Here is a 15,510-nt window from a genome sequence, read left to right as displayed (position 1 = left end):
AATTAAGAACGAAATTCAAACCATGGATTGGAATCCGGTCACGAGAAGAGGAGGATCGCCACGTGGCAAACTTTCATTTCTAATTCAGATGCCACGTGTTACGAGACCGAGTGAACGCACACTCGGAAAACGATAAAACATTTTCGACCTTTTCGCCAGTGGCCGCTCTCACTTCTCAGATTCGAACCCGCGTTCTCACGCTTGCCAGATACTGATTCCTACCATTTTACTAATTTGTAAAATAATGGTCCCTTACAGCAAAGAAAAAAAAATAAGGGCGGCCCCCCAACCTATTCTCTGTTCTCGAACTCCGAAAGCAAGAAAGAACAACTTCGCAACGAAGCTTTCTGTCAAGATGGCGAGAAATGGAGACGAAGAGAGTTCGCAGGGATCTTCCGCACCGTCGGTCAGGATTAGGTCACGAGCAGACCCTTTCTTAGTCGTCTGCAGATGCTTCAGCGTCTTGACTTCCTTAACAGCGATTCTCTGCATTTTCGTCAATGTTCTCTCTGCTGTCAGATCCTTCAGGAACGGATCTGATGTAAGCAAAAGCATCGTTTCTTTTCTGCATTTACTCATCTTTGCCGGAATATATGCGATGCTTTTTTTTTTTTCTATTATCTGTTACAGGTTTTCGATGGGATTTTTCGCTGCTATGCAGTTGCTATCGCTGTCTTTGTGGTTGTTGCTGAGACAGAATGGGGATTCATTTTCAAGTTCTGGAAAGTGAGTTCTGTTTCTTTTTCGTGTAATTGTTCCCTTCTGACAGTGTAATTATTTTCTTGTATTGCTGATGTAAAATGCTTAAAATCTTTTATAGCGCAATTTTAGCTGAACTTCATTTGTAGCTCTTAACTTGTCATGGGTTAATTGAAAGGATGTTGTACAAGTTCGTATGTTGTTGGTTTAAATGGCTAGGTGATATAAAACGCTATCCAGTTCCAAGGACACCTTCAGCAAAGAAAGTATGAGACTTTAGAGTATCGTAGCTTGTGGCTTGCAAGTTGCAACTATGGTACCGGTGATACAAAATTTTAGGTACTTAGATGTTTTAGCTCAAATTGAAGATTATCTTGATTGAGATGTTAGGCCCTGGTTACAGTTCAAATGGTTCAGGGATATGCTGGTCCAAGTTTCAGAAAATTGTTATAGCTATTGATTTTGCATTCTAAAGGTCGACCATCTCCATATTGTTCAGGAGAGAAACCCATCGTGTTTTCCAATGGCTTTGATATTTAAGGGTTTCAATTCTTCAGTGGTGTTTACTTTCTTCACATGTCTTGCTGTCATGCCATCTAACGTTTACAATTGCCGTTGCTGCAGATACTGGAGTATTGGGCTGGAAGGGGCATGCTACAGATCTTGTATGCATCCTTTTGCCATAAAGATATTGTTTCTGTTTTCATCTTTTCGTACTGAATTATGAATCTTCACCTCCTAAGATGTTGACAAGCAATAAATCTTTTATATTTATTATGATAGTAAGTGGTAAGTCGGGAAAATTTTCTTTCAGTGTTGCTGTGATGACAAGAGCGTTCCCTGATGCCAATGGAGCAAGAAAAGATCTTGTTCTCCTTCAAAATATAGCAAGCTATCTGCTTCTTGCTTGTGGTCTGACCTATGTTGTTTTGGTAAGATAATATTTTCAACTAAAAAGGTGCAAAATAAAAATCCCTTATTTCTAGATACACCATTATGATGTTTGGTTGATATTTGCTGTTTTTCTTTTAACTCGTAATATCGCATATACAAAAACTCATGCAGTTGGTAAATTTAGCTTGTAAGCTCTGACTCAATATGACTTTTTAATTCATTGACCTGACATATGACTTTGATTGGCTTGGGTCTATTTAGTAGATGAAGTTTTGTTAAGTTATGAAAAACAATTCCCTTTAAACTTTTAATATCTGTGAAAGGCTTTCTACCATTTTTTGGAGCTTGACAAGGCTCCAAAATAGATTACCTACTTATGTCTGTGCTGCATGTTGAAATTCTCTTGATCTCTATGACCTATTTTCAGCTAGTATTATAGAAGGTTTCATAGGCAACTGCAGTGATTGAAAAGGCTCGGCTTAGGCACACCTAGGTGCAAGGCGAGGTGCATTTCAAGGCCTGCACCTTACCTAGGCCCAGGTGAAGCCCCTTTAGGAAGGTGTGCACCTTGTTCGGCCCAGGCTTGTGCCTTTGTTAAATTTTGCTTTTTTTTTTTTTTATGCATTTTTAAGCATGGTGGCTGGGCTGAGTCTGCTCTAACCATTTCTAAAAAAAGTTTTATGTATTTTAATTTGAGCTAATAAGGCTTTTTAAAAATCTTGCACCTTGCGCTTTTAAAATACTAGGCAAGTAACAATGCCAATCTATTGATTAAAAAAAAAAAACAATGCCAATCTGTAGGTTGGCTCAACTAACAAGACCATCTAATTAAGCTTAGCTTCCGGCTGTAGTACTGATATTTGGTTCAAATATCAATTCTTAGGGTGCATTGTGCATTGGCTTTCTTAAACGTGCTCGTCAACACGAAAAGATTACAAGGGAGCAAGCATTCAAAGATTTGGAGGTAAGGTTTGGTCTATATTGCTGATGGTATCTAGGTTTTGGAGTATTATACATCCTTCCCTTTCATTTAACAGAGCTTTATAAATAGAATGCATATGAGATTAATTTGATTGAGATTTGAGGGATTTTATTTGAATTTCAGGCTTGTATAATGATTAATGAATTTGTTTCAATTCTAGAGCATTGTTTAATCATTACTGTACTGTTATTGAACCAATGTGATATTAAATTGCTTGCTTTGTCCTATTCATTCATTAATTTAAATACTTAAGGTCATGTGCAATTAGATCAAGGTGAGCTGAAGCACTCTTATTGCTTCTTGAAAGGGATAGGGCTTATGTCAACCACTTTTCTTTTGTTTTTCCTATTTTTTAATTGAATCAACATCATAATGCTCTATAAGATGAACTTGAGGTTGAATTTCACTTATAGCAAGACAGTCACTTGTCAGTTTTAGTTCCTGAATTCTAGGCAAAAGGTAATTCTAGTGACTGGCTTTAGGGTTTTGTTCCTGAACCAACCATGAATTATATGCCCAAGGAAATCAACTCCGACTGAAACTCTCTTTAGTTGTTTGTTGTAAAGCAACTTAGCTAGGAGAATGTTTCTTTTGGCTAGTGAGCTGTAGGCAGATGTTCTAAACAATAAAAGCAGGAATAGTTAGTTTTGGTTTTGCTTTACAGGTTAGGGCATGGGAAAGGTTTAATCAAATATCATGTTTTGTGTTCAGGTATGTAGAGAAGATGGGCCAATGGCCCATAGGCTGTTTATCCTTCTTTATTTTTTATGTTCTTTGCTGTAATGGGCCTTAATCTGGGCTTTATTTCTTCCTTGTGCTATGTTTTTTAATTTTCTGCCCAACTAGGGGCCTCTCTGTAAATTATTAAAGTTTTAACTTAATGAAATGGAATTAGTGGTGTAAGAGAGAAGGTTATGTTCGAAAATCTCTCTCTCTGAATCCTAGTTGCCGCCACCTTCTTCTTCTTCTCTCTTCTTGAAACCTGATTTCTGCTACTTTCTTTTGATTTTCTGCAACTTTTTAAACAGTCATTTTTTTTCAAAAGGCTGTTTTTCTTCTAGGTACTTGCTGTCAGGGAAATAACCTTTTTAAAGTAGGTTTGAACTGAAAAATAGGAATAGCCCTCTTCTTTTTTTGCTTTGAAAGAACTGAACACAAAGTAGGTTTGAACTCATTTGGCCTTGCATCTGCATGAAAGCATCTTACTTAGCTTGGTAGTAGGGTATGGAGAAGTAGAAGTGTCAGAAGTGCAACATAATCCACTTTAGGTTTGAGCATCATTGCTTGATAGCACAGACCACAGTTGAGCCCTCAGGGAGCAATCTGATCCAAGGCAATGGTATACACAATTGGATTAAATTGGCAGAACATCGCAACTGGTGTTGATGCATTTTAACTAGTGAAATAAATAGATTTATGAATTTTATTTTTTTTTAAGTATTTTATGTTCTATACAAATGAAAAAATTGTGTTTTTTCTTTTATGCTTTTTTAGCCTATATGATGACATTTCTAGATTTAGCATCATATCCACTGGGTGCGCAGATTGCTCTTCTAATGAGGTCAAGTATTTGACTTCAGTCTGGGTCTATTAATTTCATGGACACCATTACAAACGTACTGGTGAATTCAATTAACTGAAAAATGTAGAAACTAATCATGCATTAAGCTTGAAACAGTTCAGAGATGTTAAATTTTGATTCATGCACATCCTCTGCATAGATGCCGCTGGTTTAGTTTTCTATTTTGCTTCTCAGGATTGATGAAACTGTAGACATCTATAGTTATGAAGTTAGTAGATCCTTTAGTAAGATAATATGGCATATAGCTGTATACTAGTTTTATTCTTCATTAGAAATTGGTTCGTGTTCAGGATGTATTATTCTGTTTGAAATTCTAGTCATTTGAGTATATTTGAGGTTAACACAATAAATGTTATGTTTAATGTTCTCCCATTAACAAATTCAGGAATTGGAGCGGCGAAGGCAGGAACTTGAAGCATTGCTTGTGACAGAAAGGGTTTGAAACAGAACTTAATGGGCAGCAAAGGACCACTCGACTTGTGAAGCTTGAACCACAAACAATTGATCAAGGAGAAAAGGGAGGGAGGAGGTGAAAAGCTCAAACTAGCAAGCTAGGGGTGAGGAAATCATGAGTCTTGCAAACCTCTATTATACACGTTTCATGTTTGTGCAATTTTTTTTTTCTTTTTTTTCTCTTACTGATTTCAGATATGGTGGTTGTATCTGAGAATTCAGTGCTTCCACAGGAGCTGATCCTTTGCAAGTTTGTATAGATAATCACCTATTAAAAAGGCGTAAATAACAACTCATTCTTCAATCATTTGATTTCAATTGTTAGCATTTGGCTGCTTAGAAAAAGAATTTGGAGAAGCTAAAAAATGGGTAAATCACTAGCTATCATTTATCTAATCATGAATATGAACTACAGGCCGACTTTGGATATACCCATCGTATGGCTGCTGGCAAGGTCTTGACTATCTAGTTTGCTTCAGAGGTCAAAACTCAAAAGAAAATGCAGTCTGCTACTACTTGGTAAATCACTGTCTGCACCTTATGTGTCCACATTCAACAGGCAACCTATTTATTGAATATTGATGAAACAAGAACAGCGTTACTACATGCTATCGGCTTCAGTACTTCTGTAGCCACGACAGTCATGCGAGTTTCCTTCCTAGTTCTTGCATGCATCTCTTTCAATCTTTCTTCTTGTTCTTCTCCCGAGCATGAAGTGCTTTGGAATTAGCCCAGTTTGCTCATCTTGGATACCGAGGCAATGGCATGACAGACGTTGTCACAAGGCTTACAACGTAGCAAGGACCCCCATCTTCTGTGCTTAGAATCGTGCATGATGGGCGTCACCATGCATATCCCATGGTTCCCACAATTCTACCCTACGACAGTGGAATGTTTATGTTGTGGACCTAGCAATTGGGTTGGGTGGGTCGGGTTTGGGTTGGGTCAAGACACTTCGGGTTGAATTTTGGGCTGGGTTATCAAATGCTACACCCTAACCCTAAAAGTTCGGGTTGGGTCAAGACACTTTGGGTTGAGTTTTGGGTTGGGTTATCAAATGCTAGACCCTAACCCTAAAAGTTTGGGTTAGGATCGACTCATGGGTCAATTCGGGTCATCCCAAAAAATAACTGAAATTTAAAATAATAAAAAAAAACTACATGAAAAATACCAAAATTAAAGGAATTAACCTTAAAAATTCCAAATATAAAATAAAAAAACTCGAGCATTTAACAATTTAAAGAGTAAAGATTAAATAGAAAAAATTAAAGAGCAGAAACTTCTAACAATGCATAAATATTCCCAATTAGACTTGACAATTGGGTCAGCGGATTGACCCATTATCCAACCCAACCCAGTTTTTTCGGGTTGGATCGGGTCGAGTTATTCTCACATTCATGTAGTTAAATATAAGACCTTAATTCTGTTTTTTTAAGGTTGAATTGGGTCGGGTTCACGGGTTAGGTCAAGCTTTTTGCCAGGTCTAGTTGTGGTTGATTTTTTTTTTTTTTAACCCCACTGTACTCCATTAGAGAAGCTATACAGAAGACACCCCAGTTCATAGAACTTACAAAAAACCTCTAGAGGTCTAGAGCAAAAACGGAGCAAAAGAAAGGAAGAAATTAAAGCCATCTTTACGTTAGGCAGGCACAGAACATTAGAACATCATATCTTATGAGATTATGAGTTCTTTGTTGGAGGGTAGAGTGAGGTTGATCTTGCCATTTGATCACAAACTACGTTAGCCAAAGAATCTGTACTTAATTCTCTTCTCGATGATTATGTACAAAAACTATAGCACGAGAAGCTTTCGGCAGAGCAAAGTCCTTAATATACCATAGTCTCCTGGGCCAGGCACTATTCCCATTCAAAATATTCACAGAATCAAAAGGATACTTGAGTCTGTGCTTACCGTAAATTATGGTAAGTGATTGCAATTTTCTCCCTTTTTCTGATTCATACGGGACTCACCGTGAATGAGGCAGGAATGGGGACGATTTCCCCATAGGGATTGAGATGAGAAAAGGAGAGCACTCCCTGCCCCATCGGGTCACCTTGATCTTCACCCATGGGATCCTTACTAATATATATGTATATCAGTATTTTAAAAATATAATTAAGTATATTTAATTTTTTTAATAAAACTGTAAATCTTAACTATTTTATTTTTAATATTTTAAATAAAACAAAAATAAAATAATATTATAAAAAACCATGGGAGTAGGGATCTCCCGGTTGGGGATGGAGTAACCGGGACGCGGATGGGGATGGGGAGTGGCTCCCCGTCCCTGCCTCGCCCCGTTGTCATTGGTTGCGTCGTCTGAATGCTTTACCTGTAGCAAATAGTAGTTTGGCTGAAGGGTCTCACCGCTGTCTCCGCTGGCATAACACTGGAACTGAGCATGCTGGAAAAAAGCAACTAAAGAATAAAAAGAAATATTAATATTAGTTTACAGCTTACAACTGGATTAATTGTTCCACTTCTTCTGAATCAGCCAAGACTGATAAAAAAGAGAGAACATTGATCAACCTACGCCCATTACTCCCTCCCACCTCCCAAGAGAAAAGAAAAACATTCCTCACTGCTCTACAGCAACTTAAGGCTCTATCAGAAACCCGATGACAACCAGGTTCCGGTTGTTGACCCAATAGCCTTGGCAGTGATTGATTTTCACCAACCAGAAACAAGAATTATTATAAATCAGATAACATTGTTTTCTTTCTCTTCCAAAGTTCCTGCCTGTCGAGGACTTCTTGAGCCAACAGTTCCGACCTCCTTGTTGACAATGGATTCATCTACATGATGAGAATTCCTCTCCTTCAAGGGATTATTATTACTCATGGCTGTAGATCTCATTGCCCTTGGTAACTTCAAAGGAACATCTGACTCAACTGCACTGGTTTCTAGCCTTGTTGGGGCTTCAGTATTTTCTGATTGGTTTGAAGGCTGAACTACTGGAACAAGCTGGATGAACGACTTCTGCCTTTTCTTTCTCTTGTTCGGTTTTGGTACATTTGGCTTGGGCTGCATAATTTTTTGAGATTTTATTAGAATATGAATATTAAAATGCAGAGATTGTTTATGATAAATAAACCCATCAAATGACGACTATTTAACACATCAAAGTAGGACACCACGCCAATATTCTAAAATAACAAACTAGCAACTGAACCAAAATTTTCACCATTTAATCAAAACCAGTTAAACTATGGCGACATGTGAACAGAACAAGGCATCGTTTTTTTTCAATAAAATAAAAACTTTAAATATAAAAATATAAATGAAGTAGAATGTTTCCAAAATAATACTAGCTCAATTGGTTAGCCATTTAGATTTTTTTTTTTAGCAAAAAGTGACACCCTTAATTTTTGACTTGGGGTAAAAAAGGAGGTACATGAGAAGATGTACTCCAATCGAAACAGAGAAAGGGTTACAAAGGTATAGCACTATCACTAAAAAAACAATCTCTATAAGCACCAGATTTAGCTAACCCATCTGCTACAGTGTTCAATTTCGTGGGAATCCAGTTCAAAATAACCTGCATCGAGTCCAGAATATTTCTAGCTTCTGCCAAGAGTTGAACCAAACTCCATGGCCCGCTGACTAGGGCAGTTAAATTGTTCAATGACAACTTATAATACATTGGATGTTAAATCATCAAATTTAAGGTTAATTCATCCAAAAGTAACAAGAATCCAGGTGAGGTGCAGACAACCAAATCTCACTAATGAATAAGGTTCAAAGTATTACAATGCATCAGTGTATATCGTAAGGTATGCATGTAGTGGTTTTCAGGGTGACTGATACATTGTGTACTTTGAATCATGACGATGACACACTTGATACTCAATTTTGAGGAAAACACCTTCCAAAGTCAAAAGGTATTAAATCCAGACATACCATAGTGTTCCCAATGTCAGACAGGGGTCGCCTCTGGGTCCCGTCCTCATTCACCTTGACAGGTTTCTCAGCTAATGCACCTTGAAGAAGCATTGCACCATGAGAGGCAAGAATCTTATTCTTCTCAGTTTCATCACTACCAATGTGGTTCTCACTACTTTCAATCAACTCTGACAGGCGTGGCTCATCCTCCTTGACTTCAATAGGTCCTCTATTTGCGCATTTAGTTGCTTTACAGCCACAAGAAACCCCACATGTGGCCCCAACAGCACGGCACTCACATTTCAAAGTCTTACAAGAGGAATTTTTACTACAACAACATGCACCTGATTGAGGTCCCAGTTTAGGGATACTTTCTGCACACGAAGTCTCTGAATTCAAATTGTCTGGAACATTGGTGTCCAAGGAATTGGCTATAACTTTGGTTCGTGGTTTTGTTTTACAACCCCTCTTCACCTGCCGCTTACCTGACTCTACCCATTCATCGTCAATTGCCTCGGATTCATCCCAATCCTCATCAGCCAAATCAGAACAATCTGATTCAGATGTATCCATGTCCTCCAACAACTCATGGTTGCTTCCACCACAGTTGAATATAATAGAGCTCCTAGGACCCTTGAAGCAAACAAATTATAAATCAGCCACTTGAAAACCAAAAAAAGGAAGATAATCAGCTAATAAAGACAAATAAATCAATTTATAGACACCCTTCAAATGTAGAGTAAAAATAGTAAAATGATAACCTGCTACTACAAGAGTCAGCTCACGTTTTAGACATTTGACAAAAAAGAACCACGGCCTTTTCATAATTGACTTGTCTTACCCTGAATGTAAATGCATGGAGAAGGGAAGTACCTTGCGTAGATCATAAATATGTCCTTCCCCAGTGTTAGAATTGGACGCACTATCCATTGAGCAGCTCTTCAATGCCAGTTTCTATTTTAAGTTGCAAGATAAACCAGTGGCGAGTTTAACATAGTCAATTCAAGTGAAATTGAATACAATAATGAATAACTATAAACTTGGATGAACAAAGCATAAAATTAAAAGGTTATATGGAACTTTAAAAGTAAATTAGGATAATAAATATTAATGTACAATGAACAGTATGTGCAACAGATGTATGGATCCTATAACAAGGGGGTTAGGACACACCAAAGTAAATTAGCTATAGGTAAGTATTGAATGGGCCGATTTGTGTTTAGTTTATTTTCTTTTAAATTAAGAAGTTGTTGGGCCTTGGGCCCATTAGTTTTTATTTTTAAAAGAGTTGTAACTATTTAGTTTGAGTTGCCGCCCTACTAAGGGCATCTTTGTAATATCTCATATTTAAGTTAAATATAAATAGAATGAGGGGCTGGCGGCTAGGGTTATGATAGACAATCCTAGTTGACCTTCTTCTCCTTTCCTTCCTCTTTCTCTTCCTATTGCTGAAATCTACAACTTTCCCCTCTTCCTTTCACAAGAAGTTTCTACTTGGTACCAGAGCAGGTTGAAGGTTCTAGAAGTGATTCTCTCATGCAGCCCTAGATCGGCCGATTGCATGGAGATTTAAGAGGCTGATCGAAGCTCTCAAGTAAGCCCAGTTTTTGGATTTTCTTGATGGATCTGTATGCCCTGTAGCTGGTCTAGGGTTTCTCATCAGAATCAGGAAAAACTAGAGAAAGGGGAAGAATCTTGTTTTTGTTGGACTCTTCAATTTGGACCTAGGTAGTGGCGCCCTATTTTTTTTCGGGTTCCTTGGAGTTTTTATAAGGGGCGATTTAAGTCCCACGTGGTTTGGAGGCTCCTACAGAGGGCGATTGCTTTTTCTCTCTCTTCTCTCTCCCACAGAAAATGAATCTTTCGTGGGAAGAAAGTTCAGGACACCAAAGGAGTGCCGTTGGTTCCAGAAGGTGTTTTGTTTGTTCTTACTGCATTTTTTATTTGTTTCTATACTCTTTTGAAGAAGCATGGAGGGACACAGAATTGAATATAAGCCCGAGAATGAAATGGGACCTATAGAAGGAGGTGCTAGAGACCCCTTCGGAGCTGGGACCATTACTACAGTTAGGTTGGATGGTACAAACTACTTAGAATGGTCCCAATCTGCAAAGATGGCCATGGGGCTCGTGGAAAATTGGGGTTATATTACTGGTGAAGAGGTGAAACCTAAAACTAGCAACTCCCGGTGGGTGTAGGAAAATTATATGGTAATGACATGGTTGTGTAATTCCATGTTGCCACATATAAGTAAAAATTTTTTATGGGCAAATACTGCTAAGGAGATATGGATGGGGTTGCAGAAACCTATTCACAAAGGGAGAATGTTGCTAGGGCTTATCAACTGAGGAATCAGATTATTGCTACAAGGCAGGGAGATATATCTGTTGTAGCCTATTTTTCAGTCCTTAAGACCCTGTGGCAGGAGATCGACTATCTAGAGACTTTTGCTTGGGAAACCACCAAGGATGCAGCTACCTATCAAAGACACTTAGAGAAGTATAGGATGTTCAAATTCCTTGCTGGCCTTAACCCTGAGTATGACATTGCACGACAACATCTTCTTTCCAGGGATAGTGTCACTCTCTCCCAAGCATATGCCTTTGTGTCAGGAGAGGAGTGCAGGAGGGATGTAATGATGATGAATCTCATTTCTGATCAGTCCGCTATGGTAAGTGCTGTGAAATCTAAACAGAATGGCAATGAAAGCAAGGAAGACAAAAGGGACTTGGTCTGTGACTACTATAAGAAGCCTAAGCATACAAGAGATACTTGTTAGAAGCTTCACCCACATCTTGTGCCAACCAGATTGAAGAATAAGAAAGGAAATAAGCACATGGAAATTACTGGTGACACTCTAGCCCCCCTACTACAGTTGCTGTAGTAAGGGCCGAGCTTGAGAGGTTTGGGTTACTTCTGAATCAAAGGGATACAGCTTGTTCCAGTTCAGTTGCAAGCGGACAATAAGGTACAGGTAGCACAGGTGGAGCTTACTCTACCTCCTTTGCCCACACAAGTAGTTCACATGTCACTACAAACTATGTTTCTGCTTCAGGTAAGGAGAGATCTCCTTGGATTATAGACTCTGGAGCCTCAGAGCACATGACCCATTGATCCACCATTTTCTCCTCTTACTAGCTCTGTTCTGGCAGAGATAGGGTCTCGACAACTGATGGATCCCATGTTCTTATTGCTGGGAAGGGATCTATCAAGATTAATGATTCCATTTGCTTACCCTCTGTCCTCCATGTTCCTAGATTGAGCACCAATTTATTATATGTTAGTAGTTTGACTAAGAATTTGAACTGCTTAGTAATTTTTTCTCCTGGACGCTGTATTTTGCAGGATCTAGATTCAAAGAGGACAATTGGGAGTGGTCATGAAGTGAATGGAATCTACCTCCTGGATGCTCTCCCTCTTCACCAAAGTAATCATGTTTGCAAGGACAGTGAGTCAAAATCTGTGGATCAGATTATGCTTTGGCATAATCGTCTGGGTCATTTGTCTTTTTCTTCTTTTTCTTCTTTGTTTCCAAAACTGTTTGAGTCTGTGAGCCTGTCAAATTTGAAGTGTGAAGGTTGTGAACTTGGAAATCATTGTAGACACTCTTTTAAACCTAGTAATAAAAGATGTTCTTCTCCTTTTGATGTTATTCATTCGGATGTGTGGGGCCCTTATCATGTTCCCTCTATGGGCGGCTATCGCTATTTTCTCCTATTTGTGGATGATTTCTCTCGATATTCCTGGATTTACCTAATGAAATCCCGCGATAAAATACCATCCTTGGTGAGGCAATTACACCAGATGGTACTAACACAGTTTGGAACGAGAATAAAGATGTTCAGATCTGACAATGCTAGGGAATATTTTGAGAGACATCTTGCCTCATATCTGTTGGAGTATGGTATTGTCCATCAGAGTAGTTGCTCCTACAATCCACAACAGAATGGTGTTGTAGAGAGGAAGAACAGACACATTGTTGAGATGGCAAGAAGCATGATGATCACAGTTACAGTTCCGGTTCGTTTTTGGGGTGATGCAGTTCTCATGGCAGTATATTTGATTAACAGGGTGCCTTCTCGTATACTTGGATTCAGCACTCCATTTAGCATTCTTTTTCCTCAGGGAGAGATGTTTCATATTCCTCTAAGGGTGTTTGGGTGTGTATGCTTTGCGCATATCCTTGGTCCTTACCGTTCGAACCTTGATCCTAAGGTAAAGAAATGTGTCTTCCTTGGATATGCAGAGAATCAGAAAGGGTATCGCTGGTATGATCCAGTCTCTGGGAACCAGTATGTTACTGTGGACATTACCTTTTCTGAATCTACGTACTTCTTCTCAAGGAATCCTTCTCAGGGGGAGTGTTTTGGGGAAGTAAGTCAGCAGTCTATCCCTCTCCCAGTTCCAATCCCTGTGTCTACTCCTGTGCTTGACCACCACCTGATATCACCTATCTTTCCACCTCCTTTGCATTCCGTCTCACAGCATTACTCACGACAGAGACTTCATAAGGCAGTTGATTCCACTACAGCAGAACTCACACCACTTCTTGTCGATCCCTTAGAGACTCCAGATTCGACTGATACGGATTCGGGTATTCCTCTTGATTCCACTACTATTTCAGTTCCCATTGGTCCTACTAACATTGTTATAGATAACCTTGATCTCCTTATTGCTCTTAGAAAGGGAAGAGGAAGTGCACTTATCCTATAGTGGACTTTCTCCTTCCTACCGTGCTTTTCTCTCTTTTCTTGATTCAGTGTCTATACCCAAGAGTATTAGTGAGGCTCTCTCCAAACCTGAGTGGAAGACAATTATGCAGGAAGAGATGGAGGCTTTGATTAAGAATCAAACATGGGAGATTGTGGACCTACCAGAAGGCAATGAGACAGTTGGATGCAGATGGGTTTACACAGTAAAGTATAAGGCAGATGGAAGTATAGAGAGGTACAAGGCAAGACTTGTTGCGAAAGGGTACATACAAACCTATGGCATTGATTATCTAGAGACATTTGCACCAGTTGCAAAGATGACCTCTGTTCGGATACTCCTTTCTCTTGCTGTCTCATACTCTTGGCCCTTGTTTCAACTAGATGTGAAGAATGCTTTCCTAAATAGGGATCTGCAAGAAGAGGTGTATATGGATCTTCCAACTGGTTTTTATGATAATGTTGAAAAGGGAAAGGTATGCAAGCTAAAGAAGTCACAATATGGCTTGAAACAATCTCCCAGAGCATGGTTTGACAGATTCAAAAAGGCCCTTATTGTTTTTGGCTACACTCAAACTCAATCTGATCACACCTTGTTTGTGAAGCGCAGGGGATCTTTGGTGTCAATCCTGATTATTTATGTGGATAATATTGATAGTCTGAAGAGGAATCTGCATTAGGAATTTGAGATTAAGGATCTTGGAGATCTGAGATACTTCTTAGGCATCGAAGTTGCAAGATCGAAACATTGAATTTTTATCTCTCAAAGGAAGTATGTCTTTGACCTTCTCCAAGAGACAGGGAAGCTTGGAACAAAGGCAGCTAGCACTCCCATTGATCAGAACCATAGAATCAGTGCATCAAAAGGTGAACCGGTAAAGGACCTTGGGAGATACCAAAGACTTGTGGGTCGGCTACCATACTTGTGTATAACAAGACCGAACATCTCCTATGCAGTAAGCGTAGTGAGTCAATACATGCATGCTCCACGAGACCAGCACTGGAAGGCAGTTGACAGGATCCTTATTTATTTGAAGGGACATCCATGCAGAGGCATATTGTTTACTGATCATGGACAGTTGAAGCTAGAGGCTTATACAGATGTGGATTGGGCAGGATGCCTTGATGATAGAAGATCAACTTCAGGAGTGTGCACACTAGTTGGGGGTAACCTAGTCTCATGGAAGAGTAAAAAACAAACAGTTGTGGCAAGATCAAGTGCAAAAGTCGAATATAGGGCCATGGCACATGGAGTTTCAGAACTTCTCTAGATCCGTTCTCTGTTAGAAGAAATCGGTGTACAGGCAGAAGAATCTATGATGCTATACTGTGATAACCAGGCAACAATTAATATTGCCCATAATATAGTCGAGCATGACCGAACTAAGCACATTGAAGTAGATAGACATTTTATTAGAGAAAATGTAACTTCTGGAGAAGTTTGTCTTCCATACATTTCTTCTGATCTGTAGCTTGCTGATGTTCTCACAAAAGGTATTGCAAAGAATAAGTTGGAGCATGATCTACGCGAGTTGGGGATGTGTGACATCTACTCCCAACTTGAGGGGGAGTGTTGAATGGGCCGATTTGTGTTTAGTTTATTTTCTTTTAAATTAAGAAGTTGTTGGGCCTTGGGCCCATTAGTTTTTATTTTTAAAAGAGCTGTAACTATTTAGTTTGAGTTGCTGCCCTACTAAGGGCATCTTTGTAATATCTCATATTTAAGTTAAATATAAATAGAATGAGGGGCTGGCGGCTAGGGTTATGATAGACAATCCTAGTTGACCTTCTTCTCCTTTCCTTCCTCTTTCTCTTCCTATTGTTGAAATCTACAACTTTCCCCTCTTCCTTTCACAATAAGCTTGACCAAATTAGCAGATAGTGATTTCTACTGTAAGATAATCATTTATAGGTAAGAGAAAATTACAACTTTACAGGTGAAGATGATAAGTTATATAGTTTTCCATGCATGGATCTCCCTTTCAGTTATTATTATAACTTGGTCCATCTATCGATAAGAATTAGGAGCAGACCAAATGCAACAAGACTAACCTATTTTTTGGCATTAAACACACTAACCATGATGCAAAATAAGTAATTTTGGCAATGTTTGGTAACATTCTGATGGGAAATTTTTTATGTTTCTGGAATAGAAAAAGCTATCTTTTGCTCCCAAGAACACCAGAAACATTCTTGTGCGATGTTACCAATGCCATGGTAATTAGCACCCAAGAGATTCATTCTTTTTATTTAATATAAATCTATTTCTTGAGACATAACAATTGTAATCAGTCAATATTTATAAATA

General features: G+C 38.8%; 1 protein-coding gene and 1 pseudogene across 1 annotated transcript; one reads left to right on the top strand and one right to left on the bottom strand.

The window, feature by feature from the left end:
- Positions 1-165: 165 nt before the first annotated feature.
- Positions 166-4,928, top strand: LOC148850667 (uncharacterized). Its single transcript, XM_088946178.1, has 6 exons — positions 166-541; positions 631-726; positions 1,324-1,364; positions 1,514-1,631; positions 2,477-2,557; positions 4,543-4,928. Exons 1-6 carry the CDS (start codon positions 245-247, stop codon positions 4,597-4,599), a joined length of 690 nt encoding a protein of 229 aa, XP_088802304.1. The 5' UTR covers positions 166-244; the 3' UTR covers positions 4,600-4,928.
- A 2,273-nt stretch (positions 4,929-7,201) lies between these two features.
- The window catches only part of LOC148850666 (kinesin-like protein KIN-4C), a 45,785-nt pseudogene continuing 37,476 nt past the window's right edge, over positions 7,202-15,510 (bottom strand).

Source organism: Nelumbo lutea, chromosome 5 (genome assembly GCF_056320005.1).
Source record: "Nelumbo lutea isolate HS-2025 chromosome 5, American lotus-T2T, whole genome shotgun sequence".
Lineage (NCBI taxonomy): Eukaryota > Viridiplantae > Streptophyta > Magnoliopsida > Proteales > Nelumbonaceae > Nelumbo > Nelumbo lutea.
This window is presented reverse-complemented; position numbering and strand designations above follow the sequence as displayed.

Excerpts from the sequence above, each read along its gene's own strand:
- LOC148850667 (XM_088946178.1), top strand. The coding sequence starts at position 245 with ATGGTCCCTTACAGCAAAGAAAAAAAAATAAGGGCGGCCCCCCAACCT. Across the intron at positions 1,632-2,476 it reads GTCTGACCTATGTTGTTTTG|GGTGCATTGTGCATTGGCTT; the intron begins GTAAGATAATAT and ends ATCAATTCTTAG. Across the intron at positions 2,558-4,542 it reads AAGCATTCAAAGATTTGGAG|GAATTGGAGCGGCGAAGGCA; the intron begins GTAAGGTTTGGT and ends TAACAAATTCAG.